This window comes from Dendrobates tinctorius, unplaced genomic scaffold, assembly GCF_039654945.1.
Source record: "Dendrobates tinctorius isolate UK_male_01 unplaced genomic scaffold, ASM3965494v1 ptg000028l, whole genome shotgun sequence".
In the NCBI taxonomy this organism is placed as follows: Eukaryota; Metazoa; Chordata; class Amphibia; order Anura; family Dendrobatidae; genus Dendrobates; species Dendrobates tinctorius.
In genome coordinates this window covers 44,414,715-44,439,596 of record NW_027361696.1, presented here as the reverse complement: position 1 = coordinate 44,439,596, position 24,882 = coordinate 44,414,715, and the positions used below count along the sequence as shown (strand labels likewise).

General features: G+C 45.5%; 1 protein-coding gene across 1 annotated transcript in view; it reads left to right on the top strand.

The window, feature by feature from the left end:
- LOC141084904 (formyl peptide receptor 2-like) overlaps nucleotides 1-24,571 on the top strand; it is a 35,208-nt gene extending 10,637 nt beyond the window's left edge. The window contains exons 2-3 of the mRNA XM_073569855.1: nucleotides 21,227-21,290; nucleotides 22,156-24,571. Of these exons, the coding sequence (XP_073425956.1) occupies nucleotides 21,232-21,290; nucleotides 22,156-23,104 (1,008 nt within the window). The 5' untranslated portion in view covers nucleotides 21,227-21,231 and the 3' untranslated portion in view covers nucleotides 23,105-24,571. The remainder of the gene's footprint in view (nucleotides 1-21,226; nucleotides 21,291-22,155) is intronic.
- Nucleotides 24,572-24,882: the final 311 nt, after the last annotated feature.

Below are 24,882 nucleotides of genomic sequence, written 5' to 3'. Positions count from 1 at the left end.
CCAAAAGTGTCCATTGTCCACTAGTGTGAGCAGAAATTCAAAATCTGCCTTATCCTCTAATCACTTTGGTCACTGCTGTGCCATCGAGCCTGTGACATAGCGCTCAGATATTCAGTGGGCCTCACACAATCCAAAAGTGTCCATTGTCCACTAGTGTGAGCAGAAAATTCAAAATCTCCCTTATCCTCTAGTCACTTTGGTCACAGCTGTGCCATCGAGCCTGTGACATAGCGCTCAGATATTCAGTGGGCCTCACACAATCCAAAAGTGTCCATTGACCACAAGTGTCTGCAGAAATTCAAAATCTCCCTTATCCTCTAGTCACTTTGGTCACAGCTGTGCCATCGAGCTTGTGACATAGCGCTCAGATATAAAGTGGGCCTCACACAATCCAAAAGTGTCCAGTGTCCACTAATGTGTGCAGAAATTCAAAATCTCACTTATCCTCTAATCACTTTTGTCACAGCTGTGCCATCGAGCCTGTGACATAGCGCTCAGATATTCAGTGGGCCTCACACAATCCAAAAGTGTCCATTGTCCACTAGTGTGAGCAGAAAATCAAAATCTCCCTTATCCTCTAGTCACTTTGGTCACAGCTGTGCCATCGAGCCTGTGACATAGCGCTCAGATATTCAGTGGGCCTCACACAATCCAAAAGTGTCCAGTGTCCACAAGTGTCTGCAGAAATTCAAAATCTCCCTTATCCTCTAGTCACTTTTGTCACAGCTGTGCCATCGAGCCTGTGACATAGCGCTCAGATATTCAGTGGGCCTCACACAATCCAAAAGTGTCCATTGTCCACTAGTGTGAGCAGAAATTCAAAATCTCCCATATCCTCTAGTCACTTTGGTCACAGCTGTGCCATCGAGCCTGTGACATAGCGCTCAGATATTCAGTGGGCCTCACACAATCCAAAAGTGTCCATTGTCCACTAGTGTGAGCAGAAATTCAAAATCTCTCTTATCCTCCAGTCACTTTGGTCACTGCTGTGCCATCAAGCCTGTGACATAGCGCTCAGATATTAAGTGGGCCTCACACAATCCAAAAGTGTCCAGTGTCCACTAGTGTGTGCAGAATTTCAAAATCTCCCTTATCCTCTAGTCACTTTGGTCACAGCTGTGCCATCAAACCTGTGACATAACGCTCAGATATTAAGTGGGCCTCACACAATCCAAAAGTGTCCAGTGTCCACAAGTGTCTGCAGAAATTCAAAATCTCCCTTATCCTCTAGTCACTTTTGTCACAGCTGTGCCATCGAGCCTGTGACATAGCGCTCAGATATTCAGTGGGCCTCACACAATCCAAAAGTGTCCATTGTCCACTAGTGTGAGCAGAAATTCAAAATCTCCCTTATCTTCTAGTCACTTTGGTCACAGCTGTGCTATCGAGCCTGTGACATAGCGCTCAGATATTCAGTGGGCCTCACACAATCCACAAGTGTCCATTGTCCACTAGTGTGAGCAGAAATTCAAAATCTCCCTTATCCTCTAGTCACTTTGGTCACAGCTGTGCTATCGAGCCTGTGACATAGCGCTCAGATATTCAGTGGGCCTCACACAATCCAAAAGTGTCCATTGTCCACTAGTGTGATCTGAAATTCAAAATCTCCCTTATCCTCTAGTCACTTTGGTCACAGCTGTGCCATCGAGCCTGTGACATAGCGCTCAGATATTCAGTGGGCCTCACACAATCCAAAAGTGTCCAGTGTCCACAAGTGTCTGCAGAAATTAAAAATCTCCCTTATCCTCTAGTCACTTTGGTCACAGCTGTGCCATCGAGCCTGTGACATAGCGCTCAGATATTAAGTGGGCCTCACACAATCCAAAAGTGTCCATTGTCCACTAGTGTGAGCAGAAATTCAAAATCTCCCTTATCCTCTAGTCACTTTGGTCACTGCTGTGCCATCGAGCCTGTGACATAGCGCTCAGATATTCAGTGGGCCTCACACAATCCAAAAGTGTCCATTGTCCACTAGTGTGAGCAGAAATTCAAAATCTCCCTGTCAGAGACACCGCACTGCACTGGCTCATAGAGCCAGTGCACGTGTCCTGAGTACAGAAGCAGTGCTAAGGGTTACCTGGGGAGCAGGGCAGCAGAGGTGACCATGCGTGCTTCAGGCTAATAGTGTCAGGATCCAGTCAGTGCTGGAAAGTAAAGATGCATAGGACCTGCGGACACTGAAACTGAATAGTCTGCACGGGACCTATGGTCATGTGACTGCAAGGGGGCGGGGCTTAGCATCCTGTATTCAGATAGGACAGGACACCATACAAACAACTCAGAGTCAGGCAAAACAGAGGTCACAGCAGTACGGGCAAACGAGGTACAGAGGGACAAACAGACGGGTAGTCATACAGAGCCAAAGGTTATACACAAGAGGGCGACGTGGTACCAAGGGGACGAGCAGAGAGGAGTCGGGTCACAAGCAGAGAGTCATACACGAGAGGTAGCGCAGTACAAGAGGGTCAGGCAGAACTCATAACAGGGACAGAACCAGATCACAACCGAACAAGCAAGCAAGATATCAGGCACAAGGCACACGTATACAAGAGGTCACTTAACTCAGTCGAGGGCAGGAGTATAACTGACAACGGACCCAGGTCCAGTGAGCACTAAATAGCCTCCTGCTGCCAGAGAGAGGCAGCACAATTAACCCATAGTCTAACCAGGACGGGTCAAAGCGAAATCCCGTCCTGGATCATGACACTCCCTTATCCTCTAGTCACTTTGGTCACAGCTGTGCCATCGAGCTTGTAACATAGCGCTCAGATATTAAGTGGGCCTCACACAATCCAAAAGTGTCCAGTGTCCACTAATGTGTGCAGAAATTCAAAATCTCACTTATCCTCCAATCACTTTGGTCACAGCTGTGCCATCGAGCCTGTGACATAGCGCTCAGATATTCAGTGGGCCTCACACAATCCAAAAGTGTCCATTGTCCACTAGTGTGAGCAGAAATTCAAAATCTCCCTTATCCTCTAATCACTTTGGTCACTGCTGTGCCATCGAGCCTGTGACATAGCGCTCAGATATTCAGTGGGCCTCACACAATCCAAAAGTGTCCATTGTCCACTAGTGTGAGCAGAAAATCAAAATCTCCCTTATCCTCTAGTCACTTTGGTCACAGCTGTGCCATCGAGCCTGTGACATAGCGCTCAGATATTCAGTGGGCCTCACACAATCCAAAAGTGTCCAGTGTTCACAAGTGTCTGCAGAAATTCAAAATCTCCCTTATCCTCTAGTCACTTTTGTCACAGCTGTGCCATCGAGCCTGTGACATAGTGCTCAGATATTCAGTGGGCCTCACACAATCCAAAAGTGTCCATTGTCCACTAGTGTGAGCAGAAAATCAAAATCTCCCTTATCCTCCAGTCACTTTGGTCACAGCTGTGCCATCGAGCCTGTGACATAGCGCTCAGATATTCAGTGGGCCTCACACAATCCAAAAGTGTCCAGTGTCCACAAGTGTCTGCAGAAATTCAAAATCTCCCTTATCCTCTCTTCACTTTTGTCACAGCTGTGCCATCGAGCCTGTGACATAGCGCTCAGATATTCAGTGGGCCTCACACAATCCAAAAGTGTCCATTGTCCACTAGTGTGAGCAGAAAATCAAAATCTCCCTTATCCTCTAGTCACTTTGGTCACAGCTGTGCCATCGAGCCTGTGACATAGTGCTCAGATATTCAGTGGGCCTCACACAATCCAAAAGTGTCCAGTGTCCACAAGTGTCTGCAGAAATTCAAAATCTCCCTTATCCTCTAGTCACTTTTGTCACAGCTGTGCCATCGAGCCTGTGACATAGCGCTCAGATATTCAGTGGGTCTCACACAATCCAAAAGTGTCCATTGTCCACTAGTGTGAGCAGAAATTCAAAATCTCCCTTATCCTCTAGTCACTTTGGTCACAGCTGTGCCATCGAGCCTGTGACATAGCGCTCAGATATTCAGTGGGCCTCACACAATCCAAAAGTGTCCATTGTCCACAAGTGTCTGCAGAAATTCAAAATCTCCCTTATCCTCTAGTCACTTTGGTCACAGCTGTGCCATCGAGCTTGTGACATAGCGCTCAGATATTAAGTGGGCCTCACACAATCCAAAAGTGTCCAGTGTCCACTAATGTGTGCAGAAATTCAAAATCTCACTTATCCTCTAATCACTTTGGTCACAGCTGTGCCATCGAGCCTGTGACATAGCGCTCAGATATTCAGTGGGCCTCACACAATCCAAAAGTGTCCATTGTCCACTAGTGTGAGCAGAAATTCAAAATCTGCCTTATCCTCTAATCACTTTGGTCACTGCTGTGCCATCGAGCCTGTGACATAGCGCTCAGATATTCAGTGGGCCTCACACAATCCAAAAGTGTCCATTGTCCACTAGTGTGAGCAGAAATTCAAAATCTCCCTTATCCTCTAGTCACTTTGGTCACAGCTGTGCCATCGAGCCTGTGACATAGCGCTCAGATATTCAGTGGGCCTCACACAATCCAAAAGTGTCCATTGACCACAAGTGTCTGCAGAAATTCAAAATCTCCCTTATCCTCTAGTCACTTTGGTCACAGCTGTGCCATCGAGCTTGTGACATAGCGCTCAGATATAAAGTGGGCCTCACACAATCCAAAAGTGTCCAGTGTCCACTAATGTGTGCAGAAATTCAAAATCTCACTTATCCTCTAATCACTTTTGTCACAGCTGTGCCATCGAGCCTGTGACATAGCGCTCAGATATTCAGTGGGCCTCACACAATCCAAAAGTGTCCATTGTCCACTAGTGTGAGCAGAAAATCAAAATCTCCCTTATCCTCTAGTCACTTTGGTCACAGCTGTGCCATCGAGCCTGTGACATAGCGCTCAGATATTCAGTGGGCCTCACACAATCCAAAAGTGTCCAGTGTCCACAAGTGTCTGCAGAAATTCAAAATCTCCCTTATCCTCTAGTCACTTTTGTCACAGCTGTGCCATCGAGCCTGTGACATAGCGCTCAGATATTCAGTGGGCCTCACACAATCCAAAAGTGTCCATTGTCCACTAGTGTGAGCAGAAATTCAAAATCTCCCATATCCTCTAGTCACTTTGGTCACAGCTGTGCCATCGAGCCTGTGACATAGCGCTCAGATATTCAGTGGGCCACACACAATCCAAAAGTGTCCATTGTCCACTAGTGTGAGCAGAAATTCAAAATCTCCCTTATCCTCCAGTCACTTTGGTCACTGCTGTGCCATCAAGCCTGTGACATAGCGCTCAGATATTAAGTGGGCCTCACACAATCCAAAAGTGTCCAGTGTCCACTAGTGTGTGCAGAATTTCAAAATCTCCCTTATCCTCTAGTCACTTTGGTCACAGCTGTGCCATCAAACCTGTGACATAACGCTCAGATATTAAGTGGGCCTCACACAATCCAAAAGTGTCCAGTGTCCACAAGTGTCTGCAGAAATTCAAAATCTCCCTTATCCTCTAGTCACTTTTGTCACAGCTGTGCCATCGAGCCTGTGACATAGCGCTCAGATATTCAGTGGGCCTCACACAATCCAAAAGTGTCCATTGTCCACTATTGTGAGCAGAAATTCAAAATCTCCCTTATCTTCTAGTCACTTTGGTCACAGCTGTGCTATCGAGCCTGTGACATAGCGCTCAGATATTCAGTGGGCCTCACACAATCCACAAGTGTCCATTGTCCACTAGTGTGAGCAGAAATTCAAAATCTCCCTTATCCTCTAGTCACTTTGGTCACAGCTGTGCTATCGAGCCTGTGACATAGCGCTCAGATATTCAGTGGGCCTCACACAATCCAAAAGTGTCCATTGTCCACTAGTGTGATCTGAAATTCAAAATCTCCCTTATCCTCTAGTCACTTTGGTCACAGCTGTGCCATCGAGCCTGTGACATAGCGCTCAGATATTCAGTGGGCCTCACACAATCCAAAAGTGTCCAGTGTCCACAAGTGTCTGCAGAAATTCAAAATCTCCCTTATCCTCTAGTCACTTTGGTCACAGCTGTGCCATCGAGCCTGTGACATAGCGCTCAGATATTAAGTGGGCCTCACACAATCCAAAAGTGTCCATTGTCCACTAGTGTGAGCAGAAATTCAAAATCTCCCTTATCCTCTAGTCACTTTGGTCACTGCTGTGCCATCGAGCCTGTGACATAGCGCTCAGATATTCAGTGGGCCTCACACAATCCAAAAGTGTCCATTGTCCACTAGTGTGAGCAGAAATTCAAAATCTCCCTGTCAGAGACACCGCACTGCACTGGCTCATAGAGCCAGTGCACGTGTCCTGAGTACAGAAGCAGTGCTAAGGGTTACCTGGGGAGCAGGGCAGCAGAGGTGACCATGCGTGCTTCAGGCTAATAGTGTCAGGATCCAGTCAGTGCTGGAAAGTAAAGATGCATAGGACCTGCGGACACTGAAACTGAATAGTCTGCACGGGACCTATGGTCATGTGACTGCAAGGGGGCGGGGCTTAGCATCCTGTATTCAGATAGGACAGGACACCATACAAACAACTCAGAGTCAGGCAAAACAGAGGTCACAGCAGTACGGGCAAACGAGGTACAGAGGGACAAACAGACGGGTAGTCATACAGAGCCAAAGGTTATACACAAGAGGGCGACGTGGTACCAAGGGGACGAGCAGAGAGGAGTCGGGTCACAAGCAGATAGTCATACACGAGAGGTAGCGCAGTACAAGAGGGTCAGGCAGAACTCATAACAGGGACAGAACCAGATCACAACCGAACAAGCAAGCAAGATATCAGGCACAAGGCACACGTATACAAGAGGTCACTTAACTCAGTCGAGGGCAGGAGTATAACTGACAACGGACCCAGGTCCAGTGAGCACTAAATAGCCTCCTGCTGCCAGAGAGAGGCAGCACAATTAACCCATAGTCTAACCAGGACGGGTCAAAGCGAAATCCCGTCCTGGATCATGACACTCCCTTATCCTCTAGTCACTTTGGTCACAGCTGTGCCATCGAGCTTGTAACATAGCGCTCAGATATTAAGTGGGCCTCACACAATCCAAAAGTGTCCAGTGTCCACTAATGTGTGCAGAAATTCAAAATCTCACTTATCCTCCAATCACTTTGGTCACAGCTGTGCCATCGAGCCTGTGACATAGCGCTCAGATATTCAGTGGGCCTCACACAATCCAAAAGTGTCCATTGTCCACTAGTGTGAGCAGAAATTCAAAATCTCCCTGTCAGAGACACCGCACTGCACTGGCTCATAGAGCCAGTGCACGTGTCCTGAGTACAGAAGCAGTGCTAAGGGTTACCTGGGGAGCAGGGCAGCAGAGGTGACCATGCGTGCTTCAGGCTAATAGTGTCAGGATCCAGTCAGTGCTGGAAAGTAAAGATGCATAGGACCTGCGGACACTGAAACTGAATAGTCTGCACGGGACCTATGGTCATGTGACTGCAAGGGGGCGGGGCTTAGCATCCTGTATTCAGATAGGACAGGACACCATACAAACAACTCAGAGTCAGGCAAAACAGAGGTCACAGCAGTACGGGCAAACGAGGTACAGAGGGACAAACAGACGGGTAGTCATACAGAGCCAAAGGTTATACACAAGAGGGCGACGTGGTACCAAGGGGACGAGCAGAGAGGAGTCGGGTCACAAGCAGATAGTCATACACGAGAGGTAGCGCAGTACAAGAGGGTCAGGCAGAACTCATAACAGGGACAGAACCAGATCACAACCGAACAAGCAAGCAAGATATCAGGCACAAGGCACACGTATACAAGAGGTCACTTAACTCAGTCGAGGGCAGGAGTATAACTGACAACGGACCCAGGTCCAGTGAGCACTAAATAGCCTCCTGCTGCCAGAGAGAGGCAGCACAATTAACCCATAGTCTAACCAGGACGGGTCAAAGCGAAATCCCGTCCTGGATCATGACACTCCCTTATCCTCTAGTCACTTTGGTCACAGCTGTGCCATCGAGCTTGTAACATAGCGCTCAGATATTAAGTGGGCCTCACACAATCCAAAAGTGTCCAGTGTCCACTAATGTGTGCAGAAATTCAAAATCTCACTTATCCTCCAATCACTTTGGTCACAGCTGTGCCATCGAGCCTGTGACATAGCGCTCAGATATTCAGTGGGCCTCACACAATCCAAAAGTGTCCATTGTCCACTAGTGTGAGCAGAAATTCAAAATCTCCCTTATCCTCTAATCACTTTGGTCACTGCTGTGCCATCGAGCCTGTGACATAGCGCTCAGATATTCAGTGGGCCTCACACAATCCAAAAGTGTCCATTGTCCACTAGTGTGAGCAGAAAATCAAAATCTCCCTTATCCTCTAGTCACTTTGGTCACAGCTGTGCCATCGAGCCTGTGACATAGCGCTCAGATATTCAGTGGGCCTCACACAATCCAAAAGTGTCCAGTGTTCACAAGTGTCTGCAGAAATTCAAAATCTCCCTTATCCTCTAGTCACTTTTGTCACAGCTGTGCCATCGAGCCTGTGACATAGTGCTCAGATATTCAGTGGGCCTCACACAATCCAAAAGTGTCCATTGTCCACTAGTGTGAGCAGAAAATCAAAATCTCCCTTATCCTCCAGTCACTTTGGTCACAGCTGTGCCATCGAGCCTGTGACATAGCGCTCAGATATTCAGTGGGCCTCACACAATCCAAAAGTGTCCAGTGTCCACAAGTGTCTGCAGAAATTCAAAATCTCCCTTATCCTCTCTTCACTTTTGTCACAGCTGTGCCATCGAGCCTGTGACATAGCGCTCAGATATTCAGTGGGCCTCACACAATCCAAAAGTGTCCATTGTCCACTAGTGTGAGCAGAAAATCAAAATCTCCCTTATCCTCTAGTCACTTTGGTCACAGCTGTGCCATCGAGCCTGTGACATAGCGCTCAGATATTCAGTGGGCCTCACACAATCCAAAAGTGTCCAGTGTCCACAAGTGTCTGCAGAAATTCAAAATCTCCCTTATCCTCTAGTCACTTTTGTCACAGCTGTGCCATCGAGCCTGTGACATAGCGCTAAGATATTCAGTGGGCCTCACACAATCCAAAAGTGTCCATTGTCCATTAGTGTGAGCAGAAATTCAAAATCTCCCATATCCTCTAGTCACTTTGGTCACAGCTGTGCCATCGAGCCTGTGACATAGCGCTCAGATATTCAGTGGGCCTCACACAATCCAAAAGTGTCCATTGTCCACTAGTGTGAGCAGAAATTCAAAATCTCCCTTATCCTCTAGTCACTTTGGTCAGAGCTGTGTCATCGAGCCTGTGACATAGCGCTCAGATATTCAGTGGGCCTCACACAATCCAAAAGTGTCCAGTGTCCACAAGTGTCTGCAGAAATTCAAAATCTCCCTTATCCTCTAGTCACTTTGGTCACAGCTGTGCCATCGAGCCTGTGACATAGCGCTCAAATATTAAGTGGGCCTCACACAATCCAAAAGTGTCCAGTGTCCACTAGTGTGTGCAGAAATTCAAACTCTCACTTATCCTCTAGTCACTTTGGTCACAGCTGTGCCATCGAGCCTGTGACATAGCGCTCAGATATTCAGTGGGCCTCACACAATCCAAAAGTGTCCATTGTCCACTAGTGTGAGCAGAAATTCAAAATCTCCCTTATCCTCTAGTCACTTTGGTCACAGCTGTGCCATCGAGCCTGTGACATAGCGCTCAGATATTCAGTGGGCCTCACACAATCCAAAAGTGTCCATTGTCCACTAGTGTGAGCAGAAAATCAAAATCTCCCTTATCCTCTAGTCACTTTGGTCACAGCTGTGCCATCGAGCCTGTAACATAGCGCTCAGATATTCAGTGGGCCTCACACAATCCAAAAGTTTCCAGTGTCCACAAGTGTCTGCAGAAATTCAAAATCTCCCTTATCCTCTAGTCACTTTTGTCACAGCTGTGCCATCGAGCCTGTGACATAGCGCTCAGATATTCAGTGGGCCTCACACAATCCAAAAGTGTCCATTGTCCAATAGTGTGAGCAGAAAATCAAAATCTCCCTTATCCTCTAGTCACTTTGGTCACAGCTGTGCCATCGAGCCTGTGACATAGCGCTCAGATATTCAGTGGGCCTCACACAATCCAAAAGTGTCCATTGTCCACTAGTGTGAGCAGAAAATCAAAATCTCCCTTATCCTCTAGTCACTTTGGTCACAGCTGTGCCATCGAGCCTGTAACATAGCGCTCAGATATTCAGTGGGCCTCACACAATCCAAAAGTTTCCAGTGTCCACAAGTGTCTGCAGAAATTCAAAATCTCCCTTATCCTCTAGTCACTTTTGTCACAGCTGTGCCATCGAGCCTGTGACATAGCGCTCAGATATTCAGTGGGCCTCACACAATCCAAAAGTTTCCAGTGTCCACAAGTGTCTGCAGAAATTCAAAATCTCCCTTATCCTCTAGTCACTTTTGTCACAGCTGTGCCATCGAGCCTGTGACATAGCGCTCAGATATTCAGTGGGCCTCACACAATCCAAAAGTGTCCATTGTCCAATAGTGTGAGCAGAAAATCAAAATCTCCCTTATCCTCTAGTCACTTTGGTCACAGCTGTGCCATCGAGCCTGTGACATAGCGCTCAGATATTCAGTGGGCCTCACACAATCCAAAAGTGTCCATTGTCCACTAGTGTGAGCAGAAAATCAAAATCTCCCTTATCCTCTAGTCACTTTGGTCACAGCTGTGCCATCGAGCCTGTAACATAGCGCTCAGATATTCAGTGGGCCTCACACAATCCAAAAGTTTCCAGTGTCCACAAGTGTCTGCAGAAATTCAAAATCTCCCTTATCCTCTAGTCACTTTTGTCACAGCTGTGCCATCGAGCCTGTGACATAGCGCTCAGATATTCAGTGGGCCTCACACAATCCAAAAATGTCCATTGTCCACTAGTGTGAGCAGAAATTCAAAATCTCCCTTATCCTCTAGTCACTTTGTTCACTGCTGTGCCATCGAGCCTGTGACATAGCGCTCAGATATTCAGTGGGCCTCACACAATCCAAAAGTGTCCATTGTCCACTAGTGTGAGCAGAAAATCAAAATCTCCCTTATCCTCTAGTCACTTTGGTCATAGCTGTGCCATCGAGCCTGTGACATAGCGCTCAGATATTCAGTGGGCCTCACACAATCCAAAAGTGTCCAGTGTCCACAAGTGTCTGCAGAAATTCAAAATCTCCCTTATCCTCTAGTCACTTTTGTCACAGCTGTGCCTTCGAGCCTGTGACATAGCGCTCAGATATTCAGTGGGCCTCACACAATCCAAAAGTGTCCATTGTCCACTAGTGTGAGCAGAAATTCAAAATCTCCCTTATTCTCTAGTCACTTTGGTCACAGCTGTGCCATCGAGCCTGTGACATAGCGCTCAGATATTAAGTGGGCCTCACACAATCCAAAAGTGTCCAGTGTCTACTAGTGTGTGCAGAAATTCAAAATCTCCCCTGTCCTATAGACACCTTGTACCTTGTTTTACATTACTATATAATTTGTTGGATTTTGTCTGCATTTCTACCAAAAATGAGAAAGGCTGGTGGAATAGACCGTGGAATTGGGCGGGGGTTGGCAGCTGGTAATGATGGTGTTGGTGGTGGATCTGATGGTAGTGGCAAGAGCAAAATAGGTCCGAATGCAGGAGGTGTTGAGCCTGCATCATCGTCTGGCTCCATAAGGCTTCGAAGGCTTAGTTTTCTAGGAGTTGGCAAACCGCTTTTAAAGCCATAGCATCAGGAAAAAGTTTTGTCTTACATTGCTGACTCAGCCTCCAGCTCTATCGCCTCCTCTTCTTCAGTTGTAAAAAGTAAAAGCACTGAATCGTCATTGGAGGCTCATGTTCATGAACCACACCTTTCCTTGTGTCCTTCACCCCAACCAAGATTGAAGGATGACGCAGGCCATACTACTGATTACTCCATGGAGCTGTTTTCACATACCATGCCTGGATTATCAAGTCAAATGGTGAATTACCCAGGCCAAGATGAATCTGACATGGAGTGCACTGATGCACAGCCGCTGATGGATGATTCTGCTGGTACATTCACTCAGAGCACTACATTGTCCTCGCAGTGTACAGAGCCAGATTCTGATCCTGATGAGACTCAGGTGCCCCTTCCCGCACACTATACCACCATACACAGTGACACAGAGGAAGGTGCACATGACATAGAAGAGGAGGTGATGGATGACCCAGTTGTTGACCCAGATTGGCATCCATTGGGGGAAGAGGGTGCTGCTTCCAATAGCTCAGATGAGGAGCATCCACAGCAGACATCGACATCGCAACAGCTGTTATCTGGCAGGCCCGGAGCACTCCAAAGACAGGTTCCAAACATCAAAAGAGTTGCTGGACAGCTTGTCCAGAGGGTCAAAAGATCACAGCGTGCTAGGCCGCAAAATGTCTGCCAAAGTAAGAAGAGTGCAGTGTGGCACTTTTTTGAACAAAATCCTCATGATCAGGCCAAGGTTATCTGTAAGAAGTGCGCAAAGACCTTTAGCCGAGGGAAAAATCTGAAAAATTTGAATACCAGTTGCATGCTTAGACATTTAACCAGCATGCACTTGCAAGCGTGGACACAACACCAAACCTCAAGTGCCACAAGTGCAACTGATCACAACGAAGGTAGTCAGCAACGCTACATTGTTTCCCCCACTGTAAGCCCACCGGTTAGCACAGCAGCAAATGTTGAGGTGTCGTTGCAAGGCCACAGCAGTCAGGGAATCCCACTGTTATATCAACGAAAGACTGATTCTAGGCCATCAGAAAGAACACCAACTCCATCACCATCATCAACCCTCTCTCAGTCCGCCCTGTCCACTGCTACTTCCACCATATGCAGCTCTCAAGTCCAGCTCACCCTCCCAGACACTATGAGAAGGTCAAGAAAGTACTCAGTCTCTCATCCGCGTACACTGGGTTTGAACGCCCACATTGCCAAACTAATCTCGTTTGAGATGATGCCCTTTCGGTTGGTGGAAAGCACAGCTTTCCGCGAACTCATGGCCTATGCAGTACCACGCTATGACCTACCCAGTCGCCACTTCTTCTCTCGCAAAGCCATCCCAGCCCTCCACCATCATGTGAAAGACCGCATTGTCCATGCACTCAAGCAGTCAGTGAGCGGAAAGGTGCACCTCACAACTGATGCATGGTCCAGTCGGCATGGCCAGGGCCGTTACGTGTCCATCACTGCGCACTGGGTTAATGTGGTGGATGCAGGGTCCACAGGGGACAGCGGTGGTGGGACAGTGTTGCCTAGCCCACGGTATAGGAAACAGTTGGCTGTAGGCGTTCGACCCTCCTCCTCCAGAAGCGAAAGCTCGTCCACAGAGCGCAGTCGTACGAGCACTCCATCTGCAGCTGCCACTGTTGCACACGATGTGTCCCCCTATCGAGCAGTTAGTGGAAAGCGTCAGCAGGCTGTGTTGCAGATGATGTGTTTGGGCGACAGACACACCGCCGAGGTGCTGGCCGAGTACTTGAAGCGACAAACTGAGTCATGGCTGGGCAGTGTACATCTTGAGGCAGGCAAGGTAGTTAGTGATAACGGCCGTAATTTTGTGGCAGCCATAGCCCTTTCAAAACTCAGCCACATACCTTGCTTGGCTCACACCTTGAACCTGGTGGTGCAGTGTTTCCTCAAAAATTATCCGGAGTTAACAGCCCTGCTCCAGAAGGTGCGAAGACTGTGCGCGCACATCTGCCGGTCGCCTGTACACTCCGTTCGTATGCAGAAGCTGCAGCGATTGCTCCACCTTCCCAACCACCGCCTCATTATCGACATTGCAACAAGGTGGAACTCCACCCTGCACATGGTGGAGCGGCTGTGCGAGCAGAGGCAGGCCATAATGCATTTGTGGGAGGATACACAGCCAGGCACTTTGAGAGCAGACATGGAGTTGACAGGTGTGCAGTGGTCGAAGCTGAAAGACCTCTGTAAAGTCCTTCAGTGTTTTGAGGAATGCACACGGCTGGTAAGCGCAGACGACGCCATCCTAATCATGAGCATCCCACTTATGTGTCTGCTCATGCAAACTTTGACGCACCTTAAGGAGCAGGCTTCTGCAGCCAATGATGATGAGGAGGAAGAGGAGGAGGGAATCCTTGATGACATTCAGCCATTGTCTGCTCAGGGACCTCTCCTGGACGAGGTGGAGGAAGAAGAGGAGGAGGAGGATGATGGGGATGATTACTTAGGGGAGGAGGATGCATCTCGTGGGGCAAGTGAAAATGTTGGCGTGGCAAGTTCTGGTACAGGGTTTGTGCGTGACTCTAGGGATGTGGATTTGCCAGAAAGTGCTCCTCCAACCAGCACTCGCAGTGCATCATTGACACCGGGAACATTGGCCCACATGTCAGATTATGCCTTGCAGATCCTAAAAAGGGACCCCCGCATTGCCAAAATGATGAACGATGACGACTACTGGTTGGCCAGCATCCTGGATCCACGCTATAAAGGCAAATTACAAAACATCATGCCACAGGAGAACCTTCACCTAATATTGGCTAATAAACAAGCAACTCTGGTAAATCGGTTGCTTGAGGCATTCCCAGCACACAGCAGCGGTGATGGTTCTCACACGAGCTGTACGGGCCGGGGTCAGCTTGGCACAGGTGTTCGTGGTGCACACAGCAGAAGTGGCGTTGGAGACAGGGGTTTCATGACAATGTTGTGGACTGATTTTTCAAGTACCGCTCACACAACTGGTAATACTGCATCGATGGAAAGTGACAGGAGACAGCAGTTGTCAACTATGGTTACAAACTACTTTTCCTCCCATATCGATGTTCTCCCACACAGGTCATTCCCCTTTGACTATCGGGCCGCTAAACTGGACACCTGGCCTGAATTGGCCCAATATGCCTTACAGGAGCTCGCTTGCCCAGCTGCAAGTGTGCTATCGGAAAGAGTCTTCAGTGCAGCTGGATCAATCCTGACAGAAAAAAGGACCCGTCTGTCAACCCAAAATGTGGATGATCTAACCTTCATTAAAATGAACCACGCATGGGTTTCCAAGGATTTTGTCCCTCCTTCCCCTGATGACACATAGGGTGACAGAAAAATGGCTTGCTTTGGTCCACCTCTTCCTGGGACTTGACCTATTTCACCTTTTGCATCAGCTGAATGTCCAACATCAACATATGCCACTTTCTAAAACTCCCTAACTGTGCTGCCTCCCCCCCCATGGCCGGGGTCACCACCTAGCGCACGACACCGTGCGAGTGCCGTTGCCCTGGACAGGTGGGTAGGCCGACTCTTGGGCGCGGGCACTGGCACAGGGTCCCTCATAGTGCAATCAAGTGTCTCTGATGGTGGTGGTGCACACCCGCCGTCAGACACACCACGGTACTATGAGTGGCTCAGTGCCAGTACCGACGCCCATGAGTGGGCCTCCCTTGCTTGGGCAGGGCCCCAGCATTTGCAATTTTTACCTCTCCCTGCTCCTCCGCTGTGTAGTCTGGGCCGTCAAATCCATACTGTGCCTGACACCGTTTGAGCCTGCCTCCTGATGTATAGACATATATTTTGAATGTGTACGCTATCCATACATGTTATCTGGGGATACGGTACCCTTTCTAACCTTTGTGCAATCACGTGCAATCCATACTGGGCCTAACACCGTCTGAGCCTGCCTCCTGATGTATAGACATATACTGTATTTTGAATGTGTACACTATGCTATCCATACATGTTAACCTTTGTGCAATCACGTGCAATCCATACTGGGCCTAACGCCGTCTGAGCCTGCCTCCTGATGTATAGACATATATTTTGAATGTGTACACTATGCTATCCATACATGTTATCCGGGGATACGGTACCCTTTCTTACCTTTGTGCAATCACGTGCAATCCATACTGGGCCTAACACCGTCTGAGCCTGCCTCCTGATGTATAGACATATATTTTGAATGTGTACACTATGCTATCCATACATGTTATCTGGGGATACGGTACCCTTTCTAACCTTTGTGCAATCACGTGCAATCCATACTGGGCCTAACACCGTCTGAGCCTGCCTCCTGATGTATAGACATATATTTTGAATGTGTACACTATGCTATCCATACATGTTATCTGGGGATACGGTACCCTTTCTCACTTTTGTGCAATCACGTGTAATCCATACTGGGCGTGAGAACAGCTGGCGAGCTGTTAAGCAAGCTACAGCACCTGTGGTTTGCACACGTAAGTTTTTCATTTTTTCAGGAATGACGGTTAGGCCTAATTCCGGAACTGCGGTTGACCTGCACTTACTGGGAAATCATTGTTCGCGGGTAATAATTGTAATCAGTGATCCCCATCACTAACGTTGTTCAGCGGGTTATCTGCACCTGTAAGCGACAAACGCTGGCCTTTTCATTGTAGCGCACATGCAGCCATGGACATGTAAGGGCATGACACACCAGTTATTGGCCAATCTCATGTGCCAGAGCCTCACGTGTCCCTCTAGTAAGCCGGACTCGGACCGCGGGGCATGACGGAGTCTCGTTCGTTAACGGAATTAAGCTTGCAATGTGTGCATCTGTTCTGTAGCTGGCATGGTTGAGGTTGCCCGTGTTGAGTCAAATTACGCCGTAGGCTCCACTCCTGGTGGTGCCCTTCTGGACATTCCTTTAAGGTTCAGCTTTGCAACCATACTGCCCACCTAAAACAAACACTTTGCCTTCATGAACGCTGTTTGGAGGGTCATGACTCGTGGGAATAACGCCGCCCAATCAGTTAACCTGCTAGAGAGATCCTTCGTTGCTCCCAAGCATGACATCACACTCCCTAGGAGGAAGGTAATGCCACTGTGGCGACCGTACTCCTGGGGGCAACACAAGTGCACTGATGCCCAGCCACTGCTCGATGAATCTGCTGGTACATTGACCCAGACCACTACATTCCCCTCGCACGCTACACGGCCTGAATCTGACCCTGATGAAACTCAGGTTACCCTTCCCATATACAGTTCCATCTTACACGGTGACAAAGAGGAAGCTGCAGATGAAAGTGCAGGTTCGGCCCACCCGCCATCAGACACACCACCGTACTATCAGGGGCCCTGTGCCAGTGCCGTCGCCAACGAGTGGGCCCCCCCTGCTTGCTCAGGATCACAGCACTTGCAAGGTTGAAATACTGTGCAGTGAGATGGAAGATGGGGACGACGAGGAGTCCAGACTAGTACAGGGATTCCCTAGCGAGGAGACTTATTTGATTGTTTTCAATGTTGGGACAGCAATTTTTGGGGAGCACTATACTCTGGAGAATGATAGATGGGGCCCACCATACACTGGAACATTCCAAAGGTGGACATCAGACACTGGAGCAGCATTTACTGGGCCCATTATACACTAGAGCATTAGAAATGGGGCCCATTATGTCTGGAGCATTATTTGGGCCCATAACACAGTGGAGCTTCATCCATGGGGACCAACATATACTGTAGCATTATGTGGAGCTCATCATATACTGTTTCAAACATTATATGGGACCAATGATTCTGTATGGAGAAATAGATGGGCCTCGTCATGAGATGTAAAAATTGAAGTATTTTTCATTGTACTATACCGCTATTTCTCTGCCGTATCGGAGCATGATGAGTTGTGGTATGTGTTAAAGGGGCACTCTTTCGCCCAGGGCCCATGAAAACCTGGAGCCAGCCCTCCCCCCCACAACTTTAGCCAAATAACCCCCATTTTTCAGTGCGTAACTTGTTTTATGAAGTTAATTAAGGTTGACAAGCTTAAGTAAGAAGAATTGATGCTTTTGGCATTCAAATGGGCACTGTAGGTGTGTTTCCTGTCCTCCTCTCACTGCCGACTTTTATTCCCCATTGACTTACATTGGGTTTCGTGTTTCGGGACGACCCCGACTTTTCGCTATAATCGGACGATCTTGCTCGACCCAACTTTTGGAAAAGTCGGGTTTCACGAAACGAAACTCGACCCTAAAAAACCAAAAGTCGCTCAACTCTAGTTATAAATTAAAAACAAGTTCAATTACGGGGGGCAGTGGCAGACCGGGGAGCAGAGCCAGGACAGGGACCGTAACAGTTACAGTTGTGGCCAAAAGTATTGACACCCCTGCAATTCTGTCAGATAATACTTCCTGAAAATGATTGCAATCACAAATTCTTTGGTATTATTATCTTCATTTAATTTGTCTTAAATGAAAAAAGACAAAAAGAATTGTCCTAAAGCCAAATTGGATATAATTCCACCCCAAATATAAAAAAGAGGGTGGACAAAAGTATTGGCACTGTTCGAAAAATCATGTGATGCTTCTCTAATTTGTGTAATTAACTACGCCTGTAACTTACCTGTGGCACCTAACAGGTGTTGGCAATAACTAAATCACACTTGCAGCCAGTAGACATGGATTAAAGTTGACTCAACATCTGTCCTGTGTCCTTGTGTGTACCACATTGAGCATGGAGAAAAGAAAGAAGACCAAAGAACTGTCTGAGGACTTGAGAAACCAAATTGTGAGGAAGCATGAGCAATCTACAAGTCCATTTCCAAAGACCTGAATGTTCCTGTGTCTACCGTGCGCAGTGTCAGAAGAAGTTTAAAGCCCATGGCACTGTGGCTAACCTCCCTAGATGTGGACGGAAAAGAAAAATTGACAAGAGATTTCGACGCAAGATTGTGCGGATGTTGGATAAAGAACCTCAACTAACATCCAAACAAGTTCAAGCTGCCCTGCAGTCTGAGGGTACAACAGTGTCAACCCATACTATCTGTCGGCGTCTGAATGAAAAGGGACTGTATGGTAGGAGGAGACCCAGGAAGACCCCACTTCTTACCCCGAGACATAAAAAAGCCAGGCTGGAGTTTGCCAAAACTTACCTGAAAAAGCCTAAAACGTTTTGGAAGAATGTTCTCTGGTCAGATGAGACAAAAGTAGAGCTTTTTGGGCAAAGGCATCAACACAGAGTTTACAGGAGAAAAAAAGAGGCATTCAAAGAAAAGAACATGGTCCCTACAGTCAAACATGGCGGAGGTTCCCTGATGTTTTGGGGTTACTTTGCTGCCTCTGGCACTGGACTGCTTGACTGTGTGCATGGCATTATGAAGTATGAAGACTACCAACAAATTTTGCAGCATAATGTAGGGCCCAGTGTGAGAAAGCTGGGTCTCCCTCAGAGGTCATGGGTCTTCCAGCAGAACAATGACCCAAAACACACTTCAAAAAGCACTAGAAAATGGTTTGAGAGAAAGCACTGGAGACTTCTAAGGTGGCCAGCAATGAGTCCAGACCTGAATCCCATAGAACACCTGTGGAGAGATCTAAAAATGGCAGTTTGGAGAAGGCACCCTTCAAATATCAGGGACCTGGAGCAGTTTGCCAAAGAAGAATGGTCTAAAATTCCAGCAGAGCATTGTAGGAAACTCATTGATGGTTACCGGAAGCAGTTGGTCGCAGTTATTTTGGCTAAAGGTTGTGCAACCAAGTATTAGGCTGAGGGTGCCAATACTTTTGTCTGGCCCATTTTTGGAGTTTTGTGTGAAATGATCAATGTTTTGCTTTTTGCTTCATTCTCTTTTGTGTTTTTTCATTTAAGACAAATTAAATGAAGATAATAATACCAAAGAATTTGTGTTTGCAATCATTTTCAGGAAGAAACTGAGTATTATCTGACAGAATTGCAGGGTTGTCAATACTTTTAGCCACAACTGTATAATGCAAAGTAACCTTTTTTTTTCCTTGAGCTGTGTGCTCGGAGTTGGGTTTGCCCCCGGTGGCCATTAGGATTATTACACTGTGGTGTCTTTTGTTCTGTTTGCCCCGGTGGCCAGTATGGTCATTGCACTGTGTTTTTAGAGATAGTTTTCCCCCGGTGGTGGTTAGTGTAATTGCACGGGAATCACTAACAGGTGTGTTTACTCAATAAAGGTGTGTCAGTTGTTCTGACTCACGTTGGTGATATTGTTGGGCTTTTCCAACCATGCTGGGTGAAGGAAGGAGCTGAGGAGAGTCCAGGACAACTCAGTCAGATTCCAGGAGTAGCAGCTATGGAGTCAGCGAGGAGTTCGTGTAAAGCATGGTGGAGTGGCAGCTATGGTGTCAGTGAAGAACTCTTGCAAAGCTTGGTGGAGTGGCAGCTGTGGTGTAGAGCTGCACTCAGTTGCTGGACTCTTTTGCTGGAAGCTGCACTCAGATGCTGGACTCCATGCTGGGTGAAGGAAGGAACTGAGGAGAGGTGCTGTTAATTACACAAATTAGAGAAGCATCACATGATTTTTTGAACAGTGCCAATACTTTTGTCCACCCTCTTTTTTATGTTTGATGTGGAATTATATCCAATTTGGCTTTAGGACAATTATTTTTGTGTTTTTTCATTTAAGACAAATTAAATGAAGATAATAATACCAAAGAATTTGTGTTTGCAATCATTTTCAGGAAGAAACTGAGTATTATCTGACAGAATTGCAGGGGTGTCAATAATTTTGGCCACAACTGTATCAGTCATGATCCAGCATGGATCATGACAGTACCTAGACATTTTGTATATTAGTTTGTCATATATTCATATAACTATTATCTGCACAGATAAACATAGGTAGAATGAAAAAAAAAAGATACATACCTTGAACTTACTTACTCACGCTCCAATTAGGTGGTCTTCTTTGGTATAGTGAGGCCTCTTCTTCTGTCAAGTGATATATACATTATTACTCCAACACCTACCATCTTTTGCGCTGTCTAGGTTTTATGTCATCCTAATGTTGGGCGATGCACAGTAGCATATCATTATCTACATCACACCATCATGGCCACTAGGTGCTGACCATGCCAGGAGCTGGAGGCAGACACAAACACAGTACAGAAGAAAAAGCCATACCAGACAAAAGAAGACCACTTTGGCGTGCTTGAAAAACATGTTCGAGTCCCCGTGGGTACATGTCTTGTGGATGTTCGACAGCCACAGCACATGCCGGAATTTCCTGTTTGTTAGATAATTCCTGCATGTGTTGTGGCTGTCAAACATTCATGAGACATGCAGACGCGGGGACTCAAACATATTTTATATTTTTCAAACACGCCAAAGACATTCAGTTAGCACACAAGCCTGCTCGGAAAGCGCCTTAACCAAGCACTTTCGCTCCTCACTAATAGCTACCTCTGAATCATAAATAAGAGATATAACTATATAAAAGAATATGCACATTTTGTACAATGATCCTAGATGTGTTTAATAAAACGACATTTTCTTTTTTACTTTTTATGATTTTTCTTTAATAACTATTATTTTCATTTATGTTTCTTTTAGGTACAATGGATACCACTGATTTCAACCTGAGTTTACTTTATACTTCTCTGGATTATGATAACTTGTAGGTTTATCTTCCTCTTGTTTTTTTTCTCTAGAGAAAATCAGTGTAGGCTTTATTCACTTTTACATCCGAGTCTTTGCCCAAAACTGCAGGTGATGCTATTTTTTTCACAAGCATAAATTATATTTTGCTGCAAAATCTTCACTTAATGGGATTGTCAGATGAAAACAAGTTTGCTCCTACCCACAGGATAGGCGATGAATTGTTTGTTGGTGGGGGACCAAATGCTAGATCGTGCATTGGTCAGAAAAAAGTAGAACTTTTATTCCAGTTATAATGGAGTGTCAGTGCAAATGCTCGACTGCTGTTCTGTTCATGCCCTGTTGGGTTGATAAGTGCTGCCAAGTTATTACTGACAAAGGTGCAGCAGACAGTCATATGTTCATATGTACTCCATTTTGTAACAGGGATAAAAGTGCCCCATTGTGACTAAAAATTCACTGTTCTGCCTATCTGTGTAAGTCTCAGCAGTCTGATCTTCATTGATCAGTAAATTATCACCTACCCTGTGGATAAAAGCAAACGTGTTTTCTCTGGATAACCCTTTTAAATGTTTATCATATTCAATCCATATCTAAAAAGCCTGAAATGATCAATTCTAATCATAAAAATTGCAAAAATATGGGAAGTTTCATATAACTAGTCAAACAATTCAGAACAGAGATACAGTATAATGAGCACTTAGTTCTTCAGTTTTGGAATGGTGGAATATGTTATAGTGACCTAACAGCATATCGTGACCTCACATTTGCAATGTGTTTTTTCTCCCTAACCTCAATGTATTTTCCCATGTAAGAAGCAAATAATAATAATAGTAATATTAACATTTCATTATTCTAACTTCTTCCTTATCTTGATTTACAAGATCATATTATGACTCAACTTCCTGCTTTGATTGTGAGGATATTATGAAGAAGATGTCAATTACTTTATACTCCATCATTTTTACTCTCGGCATCATCGGTAATGGATTAGTCATCTGGATTGCCGGATTCAGGATGAAGAAGACAATCAGTGCCGTGTGGTTCCTCAACCTGGCCATCGCAGACTTCCTGTGTTGTGCATCTATTCCTCTGAGAATTGCAGACTGGGTTTACTTATTTTTTAAAGAGCTACCAATACTTTTTTGCATATTCAGCATGATTCTGTTTACTCTAAATATGAGCACAAGTGTTCTTCTCTTGACGGCCATGAGTATTGACCGCTGGGTATCGGTCATGTGGCCAATTTGGGCAAAAGTTCATAGAACTTGTAAAAAAGCTAGAATCACCGTGGGAGTCTTTTGGGTATTGAGTTTTGTCATTACTGGTTTAATTTTTTACTGGTACAAAGTTTATAATCTTGATTTATATGAGTGGTGTCTAACTGATATCCATCGTGATGATGCATCTTATATTGATAAACAACACACCATTCATATGATCAGATTCTTTATAATGTTTCTGATCCCTTTTCTCATCATCCTGATCTGTTATGTCACCATCTTTTTCAAAGTAAAAAAATGTAAAAGATCTCAGCGATCTCGGAGATCTTACAGGATCATCACTGCTGTTGTCTTGTGTTTCTTCATCTGCTGGTTTCCATATTACATCTGGCCACTAACACCTTGGTATTATGGACCTGAGATTCAATTCTTTACAATAACTACTATTGTCATCAACCTGGCTTGTCTTAACAGTTGCATTAATCCAATCATTTATGTTTTTATGGGTCAAGGTTTTAAACAAAACTTCTTCAGATCCATCCCCTCCAGGCTCGAAAGAGCTTTAAACGAAAACCCTAACGACCCATGCAAAAAGCAAGAGGATTTTTGAACATATTCCCATCACACAAGTTCAAAACTTAGCTTTCCATGTTTTAAAAGAATGTATCATTTAATATTAAACTTAAATTTGATGGTATTTTGAACAGCTGCAAATCATACTATTGTTTGAAAATACATAACTGTATATACCGTATACCTTTTTAAAGACTTATCTACCAGTTATGCTGTAGAGATTTGGTAAAAGATAACAGTTATCTCATTGAGTGTAATGGACAGGGACAGTGAAGTCTTCTCATTATTGTATCACATTATGGTTTCATCAATATGAAGTAAGCTAAGAGATAATTTGATCAATTCCGGGGACTCCAGTGTCGAGGTCAGTGGTACTTTGCAGCTATATGGGGGCACCTCAAATTTCCTTCTGGCATCCCTTGAGTGGCATTTGATTTGTCAGTGCTGTCACAACCTCATCTGCGCGACATGATGCACAGATGATCTTGTGCCAGCTCTGGCTAGTCAAAAGCATCAAAGTAGACGCCAGAAAGAAACAGATTCATTGGACGCCTTTTAAGTCAACCGGTACCACTGACCTGGATCCTGAACCCAAGTCTCACAAATCCATTCCACTCATCTCTAGAAGTAGATAATAACTGCAGTTTTTAAGTATTACATTATTCTTATAGTTAGGCAATCTGATTTGAGATTGTAAGATATAGCAGACCTGTGTTTAAAGGGAAAAATCAGGGTGTTAGACTACTAACTAAAGGGTGTGTAAAGGCCCTTTAATGCTTATTAAATCCATATCTTGCTTGTATAATTTAGTTTGTGTAAGGGATATACACTGCTCTTTCAGCTCCTCTTCCTCTCTCCTTATTTCCCCACCCACTGCCTTATTCCGGTATCTGACAGACAGTTCACTCTTCTCAATGTGATCGACCTTCCCTACCCAGGATTCTGTGCGGATACCATCATTTCTAAGGGTTATCTCCTCAGAGGGTGGGGAGCTTGCTTAGTAAGCACCTGATTAGGTCTTTTTGAGCAGAACTATTCATCTGCGTATGTGCTGTCATCTATTAATGAGATGACCATGGACAACGATGGCATCTAAGCAGAATCTCAGGCAGGTAAGGCAGATCACTGAGAGGAGAGATTCTTGTCTGTCAAACACTGAAGATGGGTGGAGAAATGGGGAATACGGCAGGAGAGCTGCAAGTGCAATCTCTGCTTCCTGCACTTGCAATTACAACTTCAGGGTTGCATTTATCTACAATTTCCAAATAAACATTACAAGCAAGATATGGCTTTAATGTGCTTTAAATTGCCTTTGTACACATACTGTGTGTTTAGCTGGGGGGGCTAATATTCCGACCACCATTTTCAAATGACAAATTAATTTTCTTGCAAAACACTTTTTTTTTTTAAATTTTACTTTCTATTTTCTAACAGTTTGTTTAATATTACTACCTACATATTTGCTTTTGTAAACATTATTAAAGTTAATATTTTTTCCATGCATAGCAGTTAATAAAATATACTAAAAGTTTGAAGAATTTGTATAACTCTTTTCAGAATAGAGGACCTTTCACCGGTTTGAGCATGTTAAACTGGCCACATTTGTGAACAATGGCTAAAGAACTGAACAAAACACAGTTTCTAGGTCTTCATTTCTCCTCTCTATTACAAAGATATTAGCTTGAAAAAGACTAAAAAAAGAAAAAAAGATTCAATCCAAGAAATACAATAGGTAATAATTTTGTTTCAATAATATAAATAATCAGGAATAATAATGGAGTTAATAAAAATAATAAAATTACATTTTACAAGGAT